This window comes from Pseudopipra pipra, chromosome 16 (assembly GCF_036250125.1).
Source record: "Pseudopipra pipra isolate bDixPip1 chromosome 16, bDixPip1.hap1, whole genome shotgun sequence".
NCBI classification, from domain to species: Eukaryota; Metazoa; Chordata; class Aves; order Passeriformes; family Pipridae; genus Pseudopipra; species Pseudopipra pipra.
The window spans coordinates 4,198,656-4,220,925 of NC_087564.1; the positions used below are offsets into that span (position 1 = coordinate 4,198,656).

Sequence of the window (22,270 nt, forward strand, 5' to 3'; positions counted from 1 at the left end):
GCAAAGGGCAGGAGAAGTGGAGACTTCAGGATTCAGCTGCAGCTAATGGAGGATTTCTTGGTTCAATACATGAGCATGTTAATATTTAGGTGTTATACATTAAAATGAGTTGCTGCATTGAGGACTTAGTATGGTGAATTTAGATTCAGGCAGAATATATGAGATATCCAGCTCCAGACAGAATATTAAAAGGAGAAGTGGTTTCATTGTAGAAGGAAACTGTGCTGATGTCCAGTTAATTTAATTCCCACAGAGAAAAGATGCAACCTTTACATAATAGCATAATTAATCTATCATTTATTCCCCTTCTGAGATTTGACATTCTTTTAATTTTCAAGAGATTAATAATATTTCACAAAAACTTTATTCAGCAAGATATGTTTATGCTGCCCCACTATGTATTCTTATAATTACATTTGGTGGTATTTTTGTTTTTTTAACTTTTATTACTCTCATGTGAAAACAGGCTCTAAATTCATATGCTCCAGCTGCTTATTTTGCCCTTCAAGTTAAATTCTTTCCATGTGCTTTCATAGCAGCAGCAAAGTGTGAGATGTGGTGGTGCAAATTAAGGAGCAAAAAAAGTGGGGCAAACTTGTGTGGATTAATGAATTGGTGTGAAAATTCTAGTTTAATTGTATTCGTTGTGAGCAAAACAGAGGTTATAGTACTGCAAGTGACTTGTGTCTATATAAAGAAAACAGAATTTTGTATAAAAACAAATCTGACTGATATATAAGTAGTATGTCTTTACTATTCAAATATTCTTTATCTTATGTCATACTTGAGAAACTGCCACAAGTGGCCACAGGCTTCATCACTTCAGGTCAAACAGGACTTTTTTAATTTTAATTCAGAGTTCATTTTCTAATGGTCAGACTGTCATGTCTTCTCAGCTGGAATTCCGCAAAAATCTTATAGGGCAATACTACACATGACACACTTGCCTTCTTGCTAGAATTGCAATATAAAGAATAACCTAAATGATAATTATTATAGTTCCTAAATGGTAATTATTGTCGATGGACACTTGTGTCAAAGGGGTTTTTATGTGACACAGGCTTGTACCAATGTGTCAGACTTGAACAATCTCTAAACATACCTGTTTGAAAAAGTTTATTTGTTGTTGTGAGAGTAGAGCATGGTGGGTGTGAGCACCCTGTGCTCCTGAAAAAGAAATGTGGAAGTGTCCATACCACCTTTGTGCCAAGTGAGGCGGGAGTGGGATTGACAGAGTATTTTGCTGCCCCAATTTCCATTTCACCTGCTTGGTTCTGCCTCCTTCCCTGCTTTTCCCAAGTCTATACTCTGCAGGTAATAGTTTAGATGAGGATGCTTTGTTAATTTTTTTTTTTTTCCTTGCGCATCATCTTAAACCTCCCTAAAATCAGGGCTGCTGGACCCACTGCTTCCCACACAGCTCCCTTTGCCCTGGCAGTGGTGCCACTGGGTGAGGAATGCTTTCCCAGTGCTTCTGCTGCTTCAGGCATCAGCCTTTCCAACCCCTGGCCACCGAGTCTTGGTGCCAATGTAGCATAAAAAGTGGATGGGAAGGCAGAGAAGAGAGGAGTGACGGTGGTGATCCCAAAGGAATTTAATGCGCTTTGGAGCCGCCTCCAGCGCGCTGCTGTGGCCGGGGGTGGGCAGGGGCTTTGGGGACACGAGTGTCCTCGGGAAACCCGTGTTTGTTCCCTTTGGGAAGTGCGGGAGTGGCGGAGCAGGTCGGTGGCGGCCGGAGCGGCTGGAATGAGCCGCGTCTCCGCTAGATGGAGCGCCCGGAACGGCGGAGCGGGACCGGGAATGGGACCGGCATCGGGAGCGGCATCGGGAGCGCTCCCGGCCGTGGCTCTGCGGGGGACAGTCCCCAACCCGCGGCTCGGTCAAGAGACGCTGTAAACCCGCACTAAACTGAGCCACCATCACCTCGTTAGGCCGGACTCCTTCCCATCCCTCCCCCCGCCGCCCCCCCGGCTTCCCACGGAATGCCCACGGACTGGGAAATCCCACCTACACGTTCTGTTCGCCAGCGTCTCTAACTATTTAAGGGCAGAACATTTTCTTTGTTTTGTTGCCTTCCCCCACCCCCGCCCATGGATGGGAATAAAGGCTCTTGGCTTCTTCTGTTGTGAAAAATCCACGGAGTGAATGTTAAATATACGAAGTGGTGCTGGAGAGGTTAACTGTGCTACTGAGGCTTTGGAGAGGTTGGGTAGGAAATACTGGAGAAGTCCATGGGAGTAACACCCTGCTTAATAGAAACAGAAAATTGGTGATTCTTACTTGCCTGAGGTAAGAATGAGCCTCTGAAATGTCTGGATCTTGTGCAAAACCCTAGCAAAGGACAGCAGTCTTAACAGAAACCTTATATTAGACACAGGAATATTTATGACAACAAAGTATCACTGGAAGAATGAGATGTTGGCTATTGATTTATAAGAATGGAGGGAACCCCCTTTTTTAAAAATATTTTTGACAAAGCAAATTATTTAAAAACATCTGGGATAGTTCTGCAATTTATTTAAAAAAAAAAAAACCCATGGTACATATACAGAAAACAGAACACTGAAATAAAGGCAGAGATACTGATAATTGACAGTAATTGATCAAAATATGTTACTGATGTGTTCTATTTTTAAACTTACATTGTGCTTCTTTTCCTGTTTTGAAGTGCCTAGGAGCTCTTTTTTCATGTGGTGTTAGATAAGGAGTGTTTAGAGAAGGGACTGCACTACTATTAGATTCTATACCACTTGCCTGAATTATTTTTGTACCACATCCACCACTTTATAAAGTCGAGATGAAAACACATTCATCACATGGTTTAATTTAATATGCAGTCATGATTTTTTTTTTTAATGCTTGATATCTGTAGGCATGCAGTCTTTATAATACTGTGTGCTTTCCATAAGTGCAGATTTCTAAGTGTAGATACTGAGTACTGTAGTACTGAGACAAGTCTGAAGTGTAAAATGGTGTGTGGTCTTGCAAGTGATGTGTTTCAGATCTTTTGCTTGATGGAAAAGGTTTGATTAGACAGTCTGCTGTGGTGAGTCTAAAGGTTAACTTCTGGGTCAAAGGTTTGGAAATAGGAAATTTGAGCTTAAGTTCTGAGAAGCAGAAGTTGACTCCCAGATCACAACAAACCGAGCGGATGGTTTTAAATGTTATACTAATTAAACAAATGCATTGTAAAAGAAAGTGGGTTGGGATTTGTATGTCAGCTGTGTGGGAAATGCTGTTGTTTCTTTTTATTTTGCTTCAGAGCTTCTTTGATTTCATGTTTTTAATTGCATACTCAAGACTGATCAGAACTTTGCTGTTGGTGTTTCTTAAATGGCATTTTCACTGCGTATGGGGAGAGTGCAAGATCTCTGTCTGTGCCATAAACCATGACATGGGCAACCCAAACAGGTTGGAAGAGAGAGTGTTGCCTCCCATGGTGGTATAGTAGATATTGCACCTCAGATGGATCCAGAATTTGTTTGTGGAGGAAGGTTTTATTTCCTAGAACACTCCTGGTTGAACTCTCACTAAGGCTGATTTGGATGGCATAGATGAGTAGCTTCTCGTAGTTTTGATAAACATCTGTATTTGTTATTAATTGATATGTACTTGATGGCAGCAGCAGCTGAGTGTGGGGTGAGTTCAGTTCCTGACCCAACAGGGCAGCACTGAGATGTCCTGTGCTGGGGGTGAAGTGGCTTTGCAAGTGCACACCCTGATGGCTACAGGACAAGGCAGAAATCCAGTTGTTAACAATTTGCAGATGAGGTGTTGATGGGGTCTGTGCTGTCTGTGCAGCTGCAGTGAGGCTCTGTCTGTGCACGAGGAGGGAAGGTCAGGTTGTGTACAGTCATTCATGTCCCTTTGGCAAATCTGAGGGGGTACTTATGGTATATATAGCCATAACTTGGAATGTGGTTGTGATTAATGGGCTGGGGTAGGTGGAAGAGTGTGTATAAACAAGGAAATGGCTTTAAAGAAGAGACATTGATTTTGTATTTATAAAAATAAAACACATTTCGTTACCTTTTTTTCTATTTAGACATAATGACAAGTTATCCTTGGAAGGGATGAAAATTGGTAATGACTTTCCCCTGCATGTCTTGAAGTAGCATATATCAGCCTAAAGAATTGTGTTTCCTTTTTAGGTCTCTTACACTACTGAATTATGTATGTTTATTGCTTCTCTGTGTACAGATGATTTGGACAGTGAAAACACTGATGTTCTTGTTTTTATAACATGAATATGTAAATGTAAGCAATCCATAGTATTTGTGGGTCATATTTTTCTGACTTTGAATTGTGTGCAATTTAAGGATAAAAGGCCAATGAGAAATTTCCTTTTACAATTACTATTAACTCCATTTACACTGCTAAATTTTCTTGAAGTAATTGTTCAACACACTGCTTTTAAGAGTTTAATCTGTTTTATGGATGTCCTTTTATCTGTAAAATAGTGCAATAGACAGAAGAAGCTTTGCTTGACCAACATCATGTTCCAGAACTTCACTTTGGGAAATTGGATAGACTTATATAGTTCCAAACCGTTTGGCCAGGAAGCATGATGCCTTTGATTTTGACATAATGTGGAAGGAGTTGGTTATTTGCCTCCTTACATAACGTATTTGTTTTTCATTAAACATTCTGATAAGGTCTTGTTAAGGCACCATGTATTATTTATGGTGTTTCCTATGAAAACGAACTGAAGGGAAACTTCTCTCAGCTTAGGGCATTTGCAGAATAACAACCTTTCTGTGCTAGGGAAGAAAAAAAAAAAGAATGAAGAAAAGCATGACATACTCCTGTCAGAACAGGAGACTGCTTAGGGCACAGAGAAAGAAAGAAAAAAGGAGAAAGGGCACAGAGAGGGTTCATTTCTCCTCCTTCTTGCTTGTTCCTGCTCTGTGGCATGTGGGCTCTTTTGGTTGGTGGTTTCAGGGTTGGTTTTTTTTTGGTGGGTTTTTTTGTGATTAAGTAATTTGGGCTGTTCTAGTAGATGAGCCCATGATAAACTGCAAAAACATGGATGTTTCCTAAGCCAAACCCAATTCCTGTATTGTAAGTTTGTGCATGATTGTGTTGGTGTCGATTATTGAGTTCTAAATACGTTGGTTTTCTTGCATTGACTCCTTTTGAGGAAGAAAAATTACGTAATAACTGATTCTGCTGGAAAATGTTCAGTTTTGCATGAAGAAGACTTAGTGGATCTAAATCAGTCTCTGAGGCTTGTGTGGGTGCAGGTATGTGTGTGCACATGTACAATGAAAAAGATTTTTTTTTTTTTTTTTTAATACAGCACCTGAGTTGCAGTGACATGTTTTGATTCTGTTTCCAGTTAAGCGGGGACTATTATTTGTTTTTAAGGGTAGATCTTTAATCAAGTCAGTTATGCTGTTGATGAAATAGACTTCTCTTGAATGTGGGTTATTTGGTTGTTGTTGTTAATGTTAAAATCCTGATCTAAGATGTGTTTTTGTGGGAATTAGATAACCTATAAAATAGGTGATGTTAAAATCTTCTGCAGAGTCCTTTTAAAAGGAACCCCTTCAAAACCTCAGGTGGTACTCTGAGGTTTGACCTTCTTTTCTGAAGAATTAATATTTGATTCATTTGTCAAATTCTAATTAAAAATAGTAGTATCTTCTGTTATACTTGAGTTGTATCTAAGGGAAAAAAAAAGACCTGTAATATAGGACCTCAAGGACAAGCTGTAATATAAATTATTTGATTTGCAGGTCACATCCTACTTTATTACATAAAGACTAACTAGATCTACTAATGAATAATTATTACTCCATAAAATAAAGGGAGGGGGGAAGAAAAAGCTGGCAAGAGTGGAATACTAATTTGAGGTATCGTTCTCAAAGTAAAAAGTAAACATTCTGAAAATTGCAAATGTAATTTTTCCATGTAACCTGATAGGGCAGTCCTTGATAATAGATTGACTAGCTGTCAAATAAATTTGTAATTTTAGATGAGATGGGCTTTAGACCAATTTTAAGATACAGTTTTTATCCAAGCCTGCTCCCCTCCCCCCAAGTGAAGTAGACACAGTGTGCCATAGAATTTTGTTTCATTCCCAGTGTTTCTGCTGCAGTGGTTACACAGCTCTTGCACAGCTTCACTGTAATGCTTTTGTAGGCTCCTCTGGGCAACTAGATAGTGAATGAAATGTAGGTATAAAATTAATTTGTATTTTAAAAATGCTCGTTTGCTATAGCACTGTGTGTTTGCTGGAATCCTCTTGGCTAGCCAAGATTCTTTCCCTTTCCTACTTTGTGCTCCATACTTTTGTTCTTAGAAGGGGAAAGCCCTTTTTATGTCAGGTGTGAGTCCTGGGAGGGGAAAAAAAAGAAGTGTGTGAGTGTGTCTGTGTGCGTGCAGAATCATAACAGGCGTTCAGTCCCAGCTGGGCAATGACACTAATTGCCCAGATCTCATGGATGCCTGTGATGCAGCGCTCTCACTTTCTCTCCTTCCCTATCCTCTCCAGGGATTTTTAAAATGCAGTATTTGAATTTTGGTGAGTGGTAAAGACCCTGCCCTAGGACCCATTTGACAAATGAGAAGCTGTGCAGCATCAGCACCAGCCGACTGAGCCTCACTGAGTCTCTCTCTCTCTCTCTCTCTCCCTCTCTCTCCCCTAGTCAGCAGCTACTGTTGTGAGACAAGCTTCAGCTCTCTCTGTCATTGAGGAAGTTCCATTTGCTCATCAATAGGCTGCAGACTGTGTCTTCTTTTTTTCCTCTCGGTGAAAAAAACCCGTAGTTTAAATCTACCAAGTTGCCTTAGCTGACAAACGAATGTAGGGGGTTTAGCGCTGGGGAGGAAAAGGCAGTCGAGAAACCCTGTTTCTTATTTAAATAATCAGAAGAAGAAGAGGAAAAAAAAAAAAAGGGTAGTGACAAGATAGGGCAAACGTGCTTGCATGCAAGCCCCCTCACTTGTTCTACGTAGACTTCAGAGCAACACCATGCAGCATCCCCTTACGGGTGCAACCTGCGTGGCACTGCCGAATGTGGGCATGTGTCCCCAGCTCTCCTGTGCCTTGACTTTTATGTACTTACAGCAGGTAAGTTTGCTTAACTTTTGCCTTTCCTGTAGTGCCTGCTTTGTCAGCGTCGTTTGGGGGATTTGCAGCCGGGGAGGTATTTTCCGTGTGAATAGACTGTATAAATGTCTCCCACTGTGTGGAGCGAGTGTTGTGCCTGCACTTAAGAATGTGAGAGTGAGTAGAAAATTGTTTTAATAGGACATCGAGCCTTTGCATATATATATATGTATATTTTGAGGGGGGTGTTGGTGTGTTGGGGTTTTTCTTCTATTATTTTTGGGGTTTTTTTGCAACGTCTCTATTGATGCTGTTTATAGATATTTAACACGGTACTTTGACTGTGTTTCTCGTGGATACTGTAGCAGAGTTTCAACCATAAAGGACTGCTCTTTATTCACTTGCAGGCATAAATTATACTTCTAATGTAAATGTGCCCAATGGCAATTTTGTTTAAGCCTTCTTTGAAGCCAGGAATTTTAAGTCTGTGTTGAAACATGCTGCTGATTAAAATCAAGCTGATTTTTAGTTCAGAGAAAAAAAAAAAAAAAAGAAAAAATTATTTATAAAGCTGTATCTGTGCAGAATTAGTACTTCTGTCACTGAAGTATATTGGACTGGGTTTAAAAGAATGTTTGGGTATCAGCAAAACAATACCAATTTCTGGTCCCTTTTTAATTAATTATTTTTTTAAATTTAATTTCATTTTTGCTTGTAGGGTCTTTTTTTAAGTATTCTCCTCCTTAAATTATTTAATATTTGGTGTCTCCCTCTTTTCTATAACATGAAATAACTGGATAATAACACATTATTTTGAAACTAGTATTTTGAAATCATCTTTGTATTCTACTCCTCTGTTTTATAACTGAGTCCACCATTACAGAGTCATCTAGTAAGTGTGTAGAGCCAAGACAGAAATATGTTATCATGCAAAAATGACTAATCCTGTTTATTCTGTTACTTCTGTTGAAACTTGAGGGGGAAAAAATTCTTGTGCCTAGTGTAACAAATAGGGACATTTCTTCCAAGTTCCACTACAATAGTTTATGTTCATATTGACTTCCTTGAGACAGTCTCTAACTTTATTTCTATATTTACAAATGCCTGAAAGATGTTTTACGGTATTTCTTTCTGTTCCTGAAGATCAGATAAAATAGATTTAAGGCTTGTTTTGATTTCAGAACATTTGTTTTCTATTACTGCTGAAAGAAGAAAACTCCAATATTTTCAGGTTATAAACCCTTCTGTAGCTATTTTTTTCTCGTATAGTGTAGTATAAACCCTTTCTGACTTCCAGCATGGGAGTGCATAATAAAAGATTCTTGCATACGCCCTAGATTATACATGTATGTGGGAGGCATTCATATGTCTGCAATTAAAGTTTGCATCGGATAAATATGATGTATTTGAATTGAAATTGAAATAATTTGCATGTCATGACTAAAATGCACGTTCTCGGTAGTCCTGTGTTCTGGATATGTTTTGGAAATGACATTTATGGATCAGCTGTAATGAGCCAGCGTGACTTGAGCACTTAGTGGTTATGTATAAAATGTACTCCTGCTTTTTGTTGGATTTGTTCTTTTGAGTTTGTCAAACAGCAATTTGTACGTTCAAGACGGGGCTTTTGAAAGGAAAAATGGGAATGAAGGTGAGAGGTCAACGTGGCCACGCAAGGAGCAGATAAAGGATAACCCAGGGCTGGGGTTGGGTGCTATAATCCCCCTCCTCGGTGAGCTATTGCAGTATCATTATGCAAACCCACCTATGGCATGGCACTGCTTTGAGGTGTAAGAAACTGGGCAACTCTAATGAATACTTTAAACCAGTGAATTCAATTGCATCCCTTCCATTCGGGAGAAAGATGAGAAGTGATTGCTAATGCACTTTACAAAGCGCTGGATCTCGCGGATAATTTTTAACTCTTTAAGTGGATTAACTGCCACACTCCAAGTATTTTTTTTTTTAAAGTGTTTGCTTTCTCATCTCCTTAATCCTGTTGTCAGTTTAAAATCATTCTGCCTCTACTAATCAAGATTATAGAATAGGTTGAAAAGTCTTCTAAATTTGTGATGAAAATTGTGGCAGGTTCAAAATTCTGTGCTTGTTGCTTCTTTTGGTTGCTGGCTTGGAGTTTTAGTTATTCTGAATTCCTAGAGAGCCAGATAATCATCTTCCTAATTCAGATATAATCTATTATTTTGTGTATTTGGTTAAGTATTTCTTTAGAAACAATGTTACTTTATCTCAGAATTATTCAGGCAGATAGGACTGAGTTGACATTACCTGCAAAGCTTTAATGTAACGTGGTTCTGCTTTTAAACAGTAGAGGATAAGGAGTGCTTCATATTTTCGAAAAACATTAATAAACTTTTACCAGAACAGTCTACTTGGGTTATTTTTCTCTTTTTCCCATATCTGATAATTTATAGCAAACCCAGAGAAATACCTGTTTTGTATGTTGAGTGCAAATACCACCATTTCACTGAAACTGTAAATGTTTTTTCCCACTCTATCAAGTTGTCTATTGATCTTGAATACAGGTAACATAAAAGCTTTATGTGGCAACTCAATAACTAGTGAATCCCCCCTGCCTGTGGAACCTGTTACCAGCAGTATATAGACATTATGTGAACCTATCAAGTATTTTTTTCTCTAAAAATTGCACTTCAGATACGTCTGCTCACTTGCACCTCAATTAAAATGAGCTCAGACATCTGTATTACAACGGAGCTCTCTCTCAGTTGTTAAACTTTACCACCTATTTAGAATTTATGGAAAGAATTATTCTTATTTTTGTGTGTACCTGCTAAATACACCAGCATTCTGTCATGTGTAGTTTTTATAATTGGATATATGTCTTTCCTGAAAGACTGTGAAAGGCATTACGTTCTTCTCAAGATGGGCAAGCCAGTCTCTCTGTCAGTAAATATTTATTTATCCTCATAACCGTGAGGAGAGTGGTTTTCTGTGGAGCTCTATTAGTCTTTGGGGAAAATCTGTGTTTTAGTAGTCATTTAAAATTGACCATTATTTACCTACAAAACTCACATTGCTTGGTCAGTTGGTTTGATATGAATGGATGAATTGTTTTCCACAGGGTACCACAGGAGTGCTCAACTACTTTTTCCAGGGTTAGAAACTTTAATATTTGCTCTGCTATCTTCCAGTTTATACATGTATATAACATTTTAAGAGTTCAGTGTGGAATTGAATTTTTTTTTTAAACAATTTGTGCATACAGTAGGCTTTACCTAAAAAGATTTTGAGTTTAACTGTTGCAAATAAAGTTGAAAATGAATAAAGAACAAAGGCCTAGGTCATGTTGTAGATTAACTGAAGAATGTTTCTGAGTTAGTTAAGCTTTTTGAAATGGTCTGAAATTATTTGGACATTCCCTTTTCAAGATGCTTCCAACTATAGAAATCCAGAGTGAGTTTTCAAACAACATTAAAACCAAAATGACTGTATTGGTGGCAGCAAAGAACAGAAGGAGAATGTCTGGGTTTGAGGTGGAAGTTTTTACTGCGTCATTATAAGGACAGGGTGAACTGGGAGAAGTGCAGAAGCTTTTGGGTCTGAATTTTCCCCAGTGTCAATATTTAAAGAGACAGGAAAAGGGAACTTGGATTTGTAGTGCACCCTGTCACTTGGTAATATTTTATGGTGTTAGAAACAGCTGAATGCATCTATTTTCTCTTCTTTTCCTTAATATGACACATGAATGCAAAAAACAATTTCTGACTGCGAGCTTCCATCAAATGCTGGCATGAAGTAATTTTTGCAGCAAAATGTTGACCACTTTAAATTGGGATTTAGCTGATATCAATGGAGCTTAGTTCTGTTAATTGGTGTTATCTTATGATATATGTTTTCCTTGACATAGGGTTATTTAGTTGGTATTTTCTGAGTAAAGTAACATTGTTTTGAAACATCCCATAATATCCCATGGCACAGTGTACAGTGCTGCTGTCATTATTTTCAAATTGGTAATTTTTTTTTCTGTTTAATGATGATAGATGTGCTTTGTTTTAAATAGTGAAGTGGTTTGTACAAAGGGTAATTCCTCTTAAATGGAGCAATTGCTCATAGTGGACATTCACAGATCGAAAACAATTGAACTGAAACTTCAATATCAACCTTTTCTGTCTTTAACAAAGTAGTTCATGGTACAGCTCTCATATCAATGATGAAAGGAATCCACCATGAAAACAAAGCAAAAACCAACAAACCCTCCATCTCTACCCCAGCTATTCCATTACTGCTTACATGGTAAATTAGTGTAATTTTATTTGGGCCTTAAGCATTACGACTATGGAGAAAAGCTGAATTCCCCGCTCAGTTACTTATGTCATGCTCCTGGATCTGATGATTTATAGGAGTCTGAAAGACTTTTTATCACATTCTTTCTCCATGGCTTAATTCAACGTTGATTTATTTGGTAGCATTTTCAATTGATGCAGTCAATAGTGTCAATAATGGAATAAGGATTAGAACAGATTATCTTGGTGCTAAAATTGTGTAAAGAATTGAAATGGATGAACAATTCAAACAATTCCTGGATACAGTTTAACTTTTTTATAGAGCACAAGCACATCAATTGCTGAATGCCACCATTGCAGTTACAGTTCTAAGTATTTGGTTTGTGCATTTAATACTTCAGCGAGTCTTCAAAGGTTCAGGTGTGTTAGCTGCATTCAATAACTGGTGTTTATGATGACACTGTTTAATCAGGAGAACACTGCCTTTCTTTACCTTGTCCATTTATAGTACTCATTCACTCTGGGGCTCTCCTGTAAAATCGGTTAATCTGACTTTTAGCTCGTGAAAATTTTAAGCATCTGTTGGAGTCTTTGCACAGTTTTTGTTCCTCTGTCTGTTATTTCATGGCAATTTTCGTGTGAGAACATACAACCTCTGCTTATGACTGCATGAGTGAAAAAAAGTCCACGGTACTAATGCTCACTCACCATCTGTTTCTCTTACAGCTGGGCCTTGAATAATTGTCCAGTAGCTGATGGACTGAGGGTAGGCAATCTTTTCAGGGGTTTCTGATTCATTTAACCAGCTCTGCTGCCCCAAGAGAAACATAGTGCTTGTTTATTCATATGTGTAGGGTAAAAACCTGTACTCTGTCAGAGAAATTACAGTGCCCCGTTAAAGCAAAAGAGGAACTACCACACTACAAACAGTATCCTGTGGATGCGTTTGTACCTAAGGGGGCAGTGTGGCACTCTTAGGGAATTTTAGTGTATGAATGGAACAGTCCTCAAAAGGTGGGAGCGCAGCTGTTGCATCCAGAAGTACTGTTAATGCGGACTTAAGGAATGATGTCTTGATGTGCTGCTTGTCTTCATTAGGGTAAATAGTTCCTTGGGTATTCGCCAATAAACTTCATCGCTGGTATTTGAGACTTCACCTGTGATTCAAGACCACTTTGCATGTTTATGTATCTTTTGTCTCACGAGAGCGGCTTTGTTGTTTTCCAGAGGCTAATGAGAAGTGGCTTGGAGATCAAGTGCTGTAGCAGTTCTCATTCTGAATAAGAGCTAGTTTGGGGCATTTAACCACGGCGTTGTCAAACAAGGTCAGCCTCTTTCGAGAGGAGGTGCTTTAGTTAAGTACTCCCTTCTTTAAATAGTGGAGGGAGGGGGGGGACAACCGAAAAAAAAAAACAACCCCAAACACAAAAACCCCTCAAGGAAGCAGAAGAATCAGTTAAGAAGGTTACTTGCTGCTTTGGAATATAAGAGCAAGAGCAGTTGCAAAGAAAGCTTCCATGTGGCAGAAGCAGGTGAATATTTTTGGCTTAGAATCATCGTTTTTATAACTGGGCTCTTTGAACGTTTGCAAACACTTCAGGTGAAAAGTGATGGCTGGATTTGCTGTTGGGAACTATTCGTAAGTTGTCCCTATTCACTGATATTTGCTAAATGTATACGGGTGGTTATTTTCTGAAAAAAATTATGTACTGTGTTATTTCATGCCAAGGAAAGTGTGTGGTGGTTGTTATGTAAGCAGGGGTTTTTCTCAGGGCAGCCAGTAGATATTTCAGTTTGTGTAGATTTTTTTTTTTTTTTTTGACCATAGTCACGCAAATCTGGAGTATGAAGCTGTTTGTTTTTCAATGCATTTATTTCTGAGCTGCTAAATAAATGCTATAATCATGTTAATATTAATTCTGCTTAAAATATTTTTGAGGCATTTAATAGGTAGCTTAAATGGAACTGATAAAAATTGTGACACTGGAATTTATCGCCTTGCTTTACAGAGTTAGAATAATGTTAGTGGAAAGGAGAAGTCAACACCCTCTAAGAATCCTTCAAGCTTTCCTGCCTTTTAAAGGTGTGTGTGCGATTGATTTATCAGTTTTAAAGTGTGATGTGTAGTGCAAGAGCTCTCCTGAGAACCTGCTGTCATTTCTTTGCTAGCATTGCTCATTTACCTCTGAGTCGCCTGGTGCAGCGCCATTGACTTCTTTTACATTTTGCTTCCCCTCCTACTCTGTCAGTGCAGCTGCCCAGTGAATTTAATTAGAGAAAATAGCATATCTAATGTCTATAGTATCCTGAGCAGTTGTAGTTGGGCCTTTGGTCTTTTGCACTATAGCAGGCTCCAGCTGTGGAGAGATCTCGCAGTGTTTTGATCCTGCTCTTTCTCGTTGTGTTGAACACAGGCAGAATCAAAATTAGACACTGTAGTAAGAACTGAGTGAATTATTTTTTCTGTTCACAGTGAGTCACCGGTTTTTACTTTTTCCTCCAGATATGGAAAGAAAGAGTGTGGTACTTCAGAGCTGAAATACTTAAGATGTTCAGATGCTCATGAATAAGAATGCAAGTGCTTTCATCTTAGACCATCTTTAAAGATACCTTTTAACCCTTTCTATCAAAATGCACCAGAAATTGTTGCTCTTTGTAACTGTAACACCCTGAATATGCTTTTTTCTTTGTAACAGTGCACAAGTTTCATACTATCATATGTATATATATATGTGGTTTGTGTATATATTTTTAATATGCCTTCCCTCAGTTCCTTACTGACTTGCACTAACATTTATTGTCATTAGGTGGTTTTGAAGACTGCTTCTTTGGTTCTGCTTCTCATAGCTTCTCCTTTTATAGCTACCTTCATTACCTCTACTGTGGACAGTAGGTCTTCTATACATTAAATAGTTAATTACAGATGTTGGTGGTAGGCCTGAAACTTAATTCACAAACGAAAGAAAGATAAGTTTTAAAATATAAGCTTATGGTTTCATAATGGCACCATCTTTCATAAGGCAGTGTGAAATGAAAGTAATTCTTTGAAGTGTTTCAGTAAGCATTATAAAGGGAGGCAAAAAACTGTTAAAAGTTCTCCCTGACAGCAAGATCTTGACGAAACAGAGCCAGTGTGAAAATTTGGGGGCGAAAAGAAGTCAGGCAGTCCATATATTCAACGAGTGTCTCCTCCTCTCATAAGCTTTTTCCCTTGTCATGTATTAGTCCTCTCTCTGGGATGTTACATGGCTGCATGGCTCAATTAATGCTCTGTGGCAGGAGGAGGAAAAAAATGTCTCTGTCTTGTCAGAAGCAAAGTTATTTACTTTCAAAAGCTGACAGAATAGCACTGCAGGGGCTTCATTTATTTCCTTTCAGAATGTCATTATTGTGTAATGCAGAGGGACTTCTGCATGCATTGCAGGCTTAGTCTTGTAATCTTGAGTCTGCTGGATGGCTGCAGGAGTGTAAAATGGCCCACTGGAATGTTTCCCTCTTCTGACTTCAGCTTGTTCACTTTTGCAAAAATGATTTCCAAGTGTCTTAAATATTTACTGCTTAGATGGCCATACATTGGTTTGTTGGTGGTGCTGATCCTTGATATATTTGGAATCTTACTCTGGCCCAGCTGAAAGACTGATTGTACCCTTAGTTACCTTTATAATGGGTGTCATTGCCCCTGATGGGTAGCATGTGGCTGGAGACTGCTTTTTCAGCATCGCTCTGTCTGTCATACTCTTTAGTTTTCCCAAGTCTAGCCCCAAAAGGAATATTTTAGTGCAGAATGTTTTATAAAGATTACTTGCTATTTCATTTCAAAGTTTGGAGAAACATTCAACTTCATTTGTTGTATTGCACGTACTTCAGAGGCAAGATAAATAGCTTTGAACAACTTCAGTGTGTGTTGCTGCAAAAGCACAGGAGCATTCAGAAACTGCTGTTCCAAGAGTTTTTACTTTATTTTTTTTCCTTTCCCATTGCTACCATCTCTTCCAGCTCCACTCACAAAGCCAGGCTTGGCACGTGCATGTGAAATTGCCTGTTGCTCTGTGGAAAACTTTTTGGTATACCTAAAATAAAAAACACTGAAACAGCCAAGTTCGGGAGTTCCTCGTGCCCAGACGTTGCCCTTCTTGCTGCCTGCTCTTAAAAATAAATAAATAAGTGCTCCAATGGAAAATTACTTCATTTGGAGAGGAGTCACCTTCTTAGTGGTAGTTGATTTTTTTTTTTTTTTTTAAGGGGAACCCCCCTTTCAGTAGACTTTTTTTTTTTTTCAATTTCTTTTTCAGTTTAGACTGGTAAACGAAAAATTATTAAAATGCTGAATTTATTTGTAGATTTTATTTGAACACGACCCGTCTTTAAATGAAGGGAAAAGGATTCTGCTTCTAAATGGGCTTGCTTGCTTCTTTCCTGCTTTTTTCTTCCTTTTATTTGCAGACATAAAATCCAATAAATTTCTATTGCAGTTGCTGGGCTTGGGGGAGAAAAAGGAGAGGAAAAGTACAAAGCTATTGGGAAGCGTCAAACCCGGCGAATGATGAAGTACATTTCATAGCAGCCAATTCCAAGCCCAAAATCCCTGTTGTGCAGGAAGGCTTTCCAGCTCACACAGGAAATTCAGCCATTGCACGGCATAGTATTAATGATTTATACACCCCACACCACTGCTTTTGTTCACTGGCACAGCCAGGTTGTGTTAATAAAGGAATTTCAGGGAAAAGGGTCCCGGCATGCTGAGTTGTTTTGCTCAATGCAGTGGATGCTGCCTTCATAAATCAAAGGAATTTAGTGCTTTACAACCTTTCAGAGCTGCTGAGGGTGGTTGTTTTTTTCTTTTTTTAATCTGATTCACCTAGGAATATTTTCATTTCTTTTCTATAAAGAATGAATGAACTGCTGGATGAGATCTATCTCAGCTGTTTTAGGGTTGATTGGTTTGCTTCACAGTGGCATTATACTTCCATTTGTTTTCCATTTGGATTTATGCTTTATGGTGTTGTCTATAGAAAGGGACTAGCATGGTTTTATTAGCATAAAGAGATGCAGATCACATTATATTCCCTCTTGTTTCTTACAAATAAATAAATGAAATATAAAGGCAAAATATGTTTGCAGTAAACAAAGCAATTTTGTATTCTTTATCTAAAATAAAAAATAATAACTTATTGGAGCATCATAATTTTAAAATCAAGGTAATTTTTATTAGCAAGAATATGCTTCCATATTCTTTTGCAAGACATGTGAGTGATAATTTTTGAAGTTGCTTTTTTGTCTGGAAACTTTGTTTCTGAACAGCAACTGCAGGATTCGTTACTTAACTTTGTATTAATTTGTATAAATTTTCTTTTCAAATAGTGGGTCAATATTGATATTACAAAAGAAAATATGTATCTACATTTGATTATAGAAGTGAAGATAAGGAAGGATGGTTTTTAAAAAAGGTCTCAAATTTTGATATGAGTATTAAATAGTGTTATGGGACATTGTCCTAGACAAAACACACTTGGTTTGATAGTTATGGAATGTAATCTTTACTTTCCATTACTGCTTTACAAGAGGGCTGGGAGGGGGAGCAGGAAATAATTGCAGGGAATGTTTTGCAATTAAAGGGAATCCGGTTTTCCAGGGGAATCTTAAGACTTTGCATTGCACAGCAGGCAGAGTGTTTTTAGTCTATTTGGGTCCTTCAGAATCATAGATTCAAGCAGCTTTTGCTCCCAGAAAATGGGACTGTCCTGTCCTGGCTTTGTCACAACAGAAAATGTGATTCCCTCTGAGCCTTATGGAAGTCAACAACGTGGGGATCAGTACTGCAGAAGTTACAGCTCCTTAATCCTGAGAGAAATTCTTTGTTTGTAGTTTGTTTTGTGGTCTGGAGGCAGATAAATACCTTCCATTCCTTTTCCTCGCTGGTTTAAATATCACAGATTAATATAAGGCAGGTGCCCAGTAAATGAGGTTTCTGTTTATAGAGTACCATTGCTGTGTTTGTTTGTCCTCTATTATTTGGGTGTGTGAGTGTTTCATTGTATTTAATTATGTCTGTGAGGCACAAGACAACAGTCAACATCTGCTCTATTGTTTCCTTGGTTTACAGATAGCTTTGATGGGTTATTAAACAATCTATTTTTCAAACACAAACAGGGAAATAAGCTGCACCCACATTATGTAATTTTGTAGAGGTACATTATGTAATTAGTTGTCTAGTGTTTGCACACTAATCTTTTATTTTGGTTGAATTTATGCTATTCCATTAAAAAAAAAATATGTGATGGTCTTTGGCAGTTTTAATTTAATAGTGAGTTTCTATTTTCTGTGTGGATTGAATTGATTTTTGTCACTACTAAATTGGTATTACCATGAATTTCATGTTGAAATAATACACCTGAGTTGTGAATGCTGATGTAAAAATTAGAAATGTGTATTAATTTTCATTTTTAACTGAAAAGAACTACTGATAAACTATTACTACAGGAGCATTGCTAGTTAACTTGGATTATTTTTGAGTGAAAGTTAATCTGTTACCAGAGCATCAGCTGGGGAAGGCAAGGCTCAAGATTTAGTACTCCCTGGACAAGCAAAGTTGTACTGTATGAGCAGGGAGATGACTCAGTAGAACTTGACTCTTGTACAAATGGATTTCTTGAGGGAAAAGTGCTTGTTTATTATCTGTTTTTAATTTTGCTTTGTTTTGATGTACCTGTCAACTGTTTTAACTTCCTTTATGTAGCACTAATCTCCACTATACTCTATCTGGATGCATTAAGGTAAATCACTGAAAGATTTCAACTACACAGCATGTGATTGTTTTTTTTTGCCTCAAAATAAAATGTAGAAGAAAATGTTCCAGACACAAATGATGAACGGGTCCTAAAATTAGGCTTTCTGTGGCTTTTATCATTGCAGAAAGTCACCTATTAAAAATATTTGAGAACATAATATTTTCACAGCTCCCAAGCTGCTGCTGCCTCCTGCTCTAGAGCTGCAGCTGGGTCTGTTTTTTACCACTGGACTTTTGAGGCCTCTGAAATGTTGGTAATGTAATGAGGTTGCCTTATGCACTAAGGTTTTCCTTGGGAATAAAGTTGTTCAAAATCCTTTTAAGGTGAACTCTGCCCTGGTGAGACCCCACCTGCAGAGCTGCCTCCAGCTCTGGGGGCCCTGCAAAGGCAGAACATGGAGCTGTTGGAGAGGAGGCACCAGGATGATCAGAGGGATGAAGCATCTCTCCTGTGAGGAAAGGCTGAGAGAATGGGGATTGCTCAGCCTGGAGAAGAGAAGGCTCTGAGGTGACCTAATTGTGGCCTTGCAGTACCTGAAGGGGTCAACAGCAAAGATGGAGAGAGAATATTTACGAGGGCATGGAGTGACAGGACGAGGGGGAATGGTTTTAAACTGACAGAGGGTAGGTTTAGATTAGATTTTAGAAATAAGTATTTTACTGTGAGGGTTTTGAGACCCTGGCACAGGCTGCCCAGAGAAGCTGTGGCTTCCCCATCCCTGTCCAAGTGGCCTTGGATGGAGCTCTGAGCAACCTGTTTTGGTGGAAGGTGTCCCTGCCCACAGCAGGGGGTTGGAACAAGATGATCTTTAAGGTCCCTTCCAAGTCAAATCATTCTCTGATTCTGTGAACTAAACTACCCCTTGTACATAAAGAACTTTATTCAAAGGAAAAAACTATATAATAAGCATAGTTACTTGGAAAAGTATGCATTGTTAACAGGTAGGACTGGTGTTTCAGGAGCTTGTTGAAATGTAATTTTGCAAAATGGTAGTAATTTTTTAGCACAGAATGAGATTTCTTCACTTTTTTTTTGTGCAAGGGCTTGCTAGAAATACTTTGTAATCTCCCTCTCCCCTACCCATGTGCATCAGCAGCAAAAGATGTGAGCACAGAACAGGGATTTCAGATCTGTTCCTTCCAGTGTCAGTAAATGCTCCTCAATTGATTTGAAGAATTACACTTGAAGTTTTGACTTTCCACAAACGTGACAAATGGAAACTAAACCAGGAATTTCTAACTACAGTTTCCTAAGAAACGAAGGATTGACAGGGTAATGGTGCTCAGAGAGAACTTTGTTTCCAAGGTGTTTCCAGTGGAAAGGGACAAAGAACAATGATTTTATTTTTCTTTCCTGTAATGTCTATTACTAAGTTGTTTGGTAGGTTGGGTCTCTCAGGAACTGGTTATAAACAAACATATGAGTTTGTATATGACCAAATGAACCAAGCAGGCGTCTTCAAATGCGTGCCTGGGAATGGAGCATTCCCGGGATTTTTTCTGGCATCAGATTCAGGGATGGATTTTAGTGGATGAGAAAGTCAGGATTAGAATTTCTACTGGGGTAGATCAGTTTATTGACTAAAGTTGTTATCCTTGGCTTTGTTATGCAATTAATGTTTTGTACAGTGTATGTGCATTTTCTATCATCATTTTCTTTCTGTGCTTAAGAATAGTTTTAAATGTTTACTTGCATTAAAATTGTACAGGTAGTGTGTGCCTGTTTCCTGAAGAAAATGAACTTTGAAACTGCTTTTTGAAAACTCTAAGGGAAAACAAGTTTCAGATTTCAGAAGGATGCTGAGTTAGAGGAGTCAGCATCTGACCTGTGATAGTGATGGGCACTGGTTATTCTCACAGCTTCACAAAGAATCAGGGCTATGGAGAACAAAATATTGCAGTGTTTTCTTCATATGACCTTAAAGGGCTAATTAGGGCTGAAGAGTTGAGGATAAGATATCAGGAAATTTAGCTCTTTTACCATGAATGGGCAAACAGATCAGGAGCTAACAACAAAAGTTGTTAGCCTGTAGTACTAGATCACAAAAGCATTCAAGAAAGGAGGCTGTGAAGGAACCTACCTATCAATAGGAAAAAAAAAATTGAGATAATTATAAAACCTTTGAAAATAATTTCTACAAGAATTCACTAGTCCCAGTTGCCTCATTAGTTATCCTGAAGTCTGACAGTTCTGTGGAAGCAGCTGTGTAGTGCTTTTCTGTCAATACCAGAGAGATGTTCCAATAATAACATTTATAATCCAGATGTGCAAAACTTATGTCTGTCTTATGAACTTCCAGTGCAGTTCATGTTTGTTGAGTAACTCGAAACTGGTAGGGGATATTACATTTCTTGTTTTTATTTATTGCTGGTGTTCAGTAACATGTGTTTTAGTGTTTTACTTCTTTACTAAGCAGTATCAGATGTTTCATTTCTTCTGGTTAGGGACAAATAACTGCTGAAAAAAAAAAATTGAGACAAGGTACAGTGCTCTCAGTCAAAGAGTTTGAGTTCAGTTTCTGGTGTCTGATCCCCTTATGTTGCCTTGCAGGATTGACAACATCTGAGGTCTTAGATGGAGATAACTTTCACTTTGTCTTATTTCTTGCAGCAATAAAAATCTTAGTAATATCCAACTAATACCTTTAACATACGCTAAAGTACTGATTTCAATAAAATTAGAAATAATCCTCTTCTCTTGTCCTTCTCTGCACAAATTTGCACCAGTTCTTGGCTGGTGCTCCAAGGGCACTGACAAAAGTTGATTAAAACCTAAATGAAGGTGAGATTAAAAATCCTTTCATTATTCCCTTCGAATATCAAATGGAATCAACCAGAAGTAAAAAAGTTGGTAAGTGGGTGACAGGAAGGGCTCTTACCATCTGGCACTGATATAACAGTGTTGTGGTTTTCTGATCTTATGTGCTTATTCTACCCTCTTCTGTTATTCTGACCAGTAGCATGATCCATGTAGATTTACATTGTCCTGAGGAAGTTGTGAGAGATAACACTAGAAATCAACTATTCACATGAATTCAGTATCCACTGTGTTGCTGAAGAATATTTAGAACTGGAAAGTGTAATGAATAAATAGAATATTTTTTAACAGGTCTTGGGAGACGGGAGGAAAGAAAACACATGATGTGATTCTTTAAATGAGATCTATTTACTATGTTATGAGGACGTTTTCTTAAAGCTTCACCCAGGGAATTTTGTTCTTTTACCTTGGTTCTTCTGTGTAGTGGCTCTTTACAAAGGTGCCCACAGAGAGAACCAGAGCAATTCCACTGTGATTGACTCCTCTTCAGTCACAGATGCTCAGAGTGTGGGCAGAAAAGATGTGGTCCATGTCAGGAAAAGGCTCCTGTGCTGTGTGAGCTTTGCCTGGATAGGCCATGCACAGCAGCTGCCTGTAAGACCGGGTTTAGGTGTGGTGGTTGAATTGCTGAACATGGGATTAAGTGTGTCTTCAAACAGTTGCATTAGGAAATATCAATGAGACTGAATTGACTTCAGACATAAAGTAGCAATGAAGTTTAAAAAAGCTTTATTAACTTCGTGGTATTCAGATTTGGAGGCACATTTTGTATCAACTGAGCTTTCTAATGCTTTCAGCCAAATCCTGCCTGCCTTAGATGCTCCTTGCTTGTAGCTCTTGGCTAAACTTCAGTACTTAGAGTATTGCCGGTGTCTTGAATAGATCTGAATTATGGCTTGCATTACATCTAAGGCCTTCAAGTCTTGATATTTTATCTCTGGAAAATATGAAACTTGTCACTTGTGAACAGAAATTCCCTCTGATCCCTTTAAAGACCTGTAGGGTCTTTATTATTTTGAGGTTTGAATGGGCTGTTTCTCCAAGGCACCCTATGCTGGTTGCTGCAATCAAGCCCTTGCACTTGGCATGGTAGGGTGCTTGAATGATGTATTTATACAGGCAGGAGGCAGGGTTTAGTACCATCTCATGATTCACTGTGCAGTCCTATTAATATGAACTTCACTCGGGGGAATAAGTAGCTGTTACTTGTCAGCAAATCCTGAGTGTATTAAGGGGGTGAAGTTGTATTGAAAGATCCTCACAGTGATACTCTGCTGTTCCCAAGGGAAGCAAATGAAAACTGTACTTTGATGAATAATGAATGTGCTAATTGGGGTCAAGAAGAAGTC

At 38.4% G+C, this 22,270-nt stretch overlaps 1 protein-coding gene across 43 annotated transcripts in view; it reads left to right on the plus strand.

Annotated features, from left to right (window-relative positions):
- RBFOX1 (RNA binding fox-1 homolog 1) overlaps nt 1-22,270 on the plus strand; it is a 1,150,020-nt gene that overhangs the window by 878,640 nt on the left and 249,110 nt on the right. For 3 of the 43 annotated variants that reach the window (XM_064672760.1, XM_064672776.1, XM_064672770.1), the window contains exon 1: nt 7,000-7,075. The exons of 33 other annotated variants lie outside the window; for them this stretch is intronic. Coding sequence is in view for 5 of the 10 variants with exons in the window: in XM_064672765.1 (XP_064528835.1) it covers nt 6,932-7,075 (144 nt within the window). In the remaining 5 variants the exon portion in view is untranslated. Of the gene's footprint in view, nt 1-6,678; nt 7,076-12,818; nt 12,849-22,270 lie in introns of those variants that run through there. 7 more of the 43 variants (XM_064672757.1, XM_064672764.1, XM_064672765.1 and 4 more) reach the window with 6 other exon arrangements.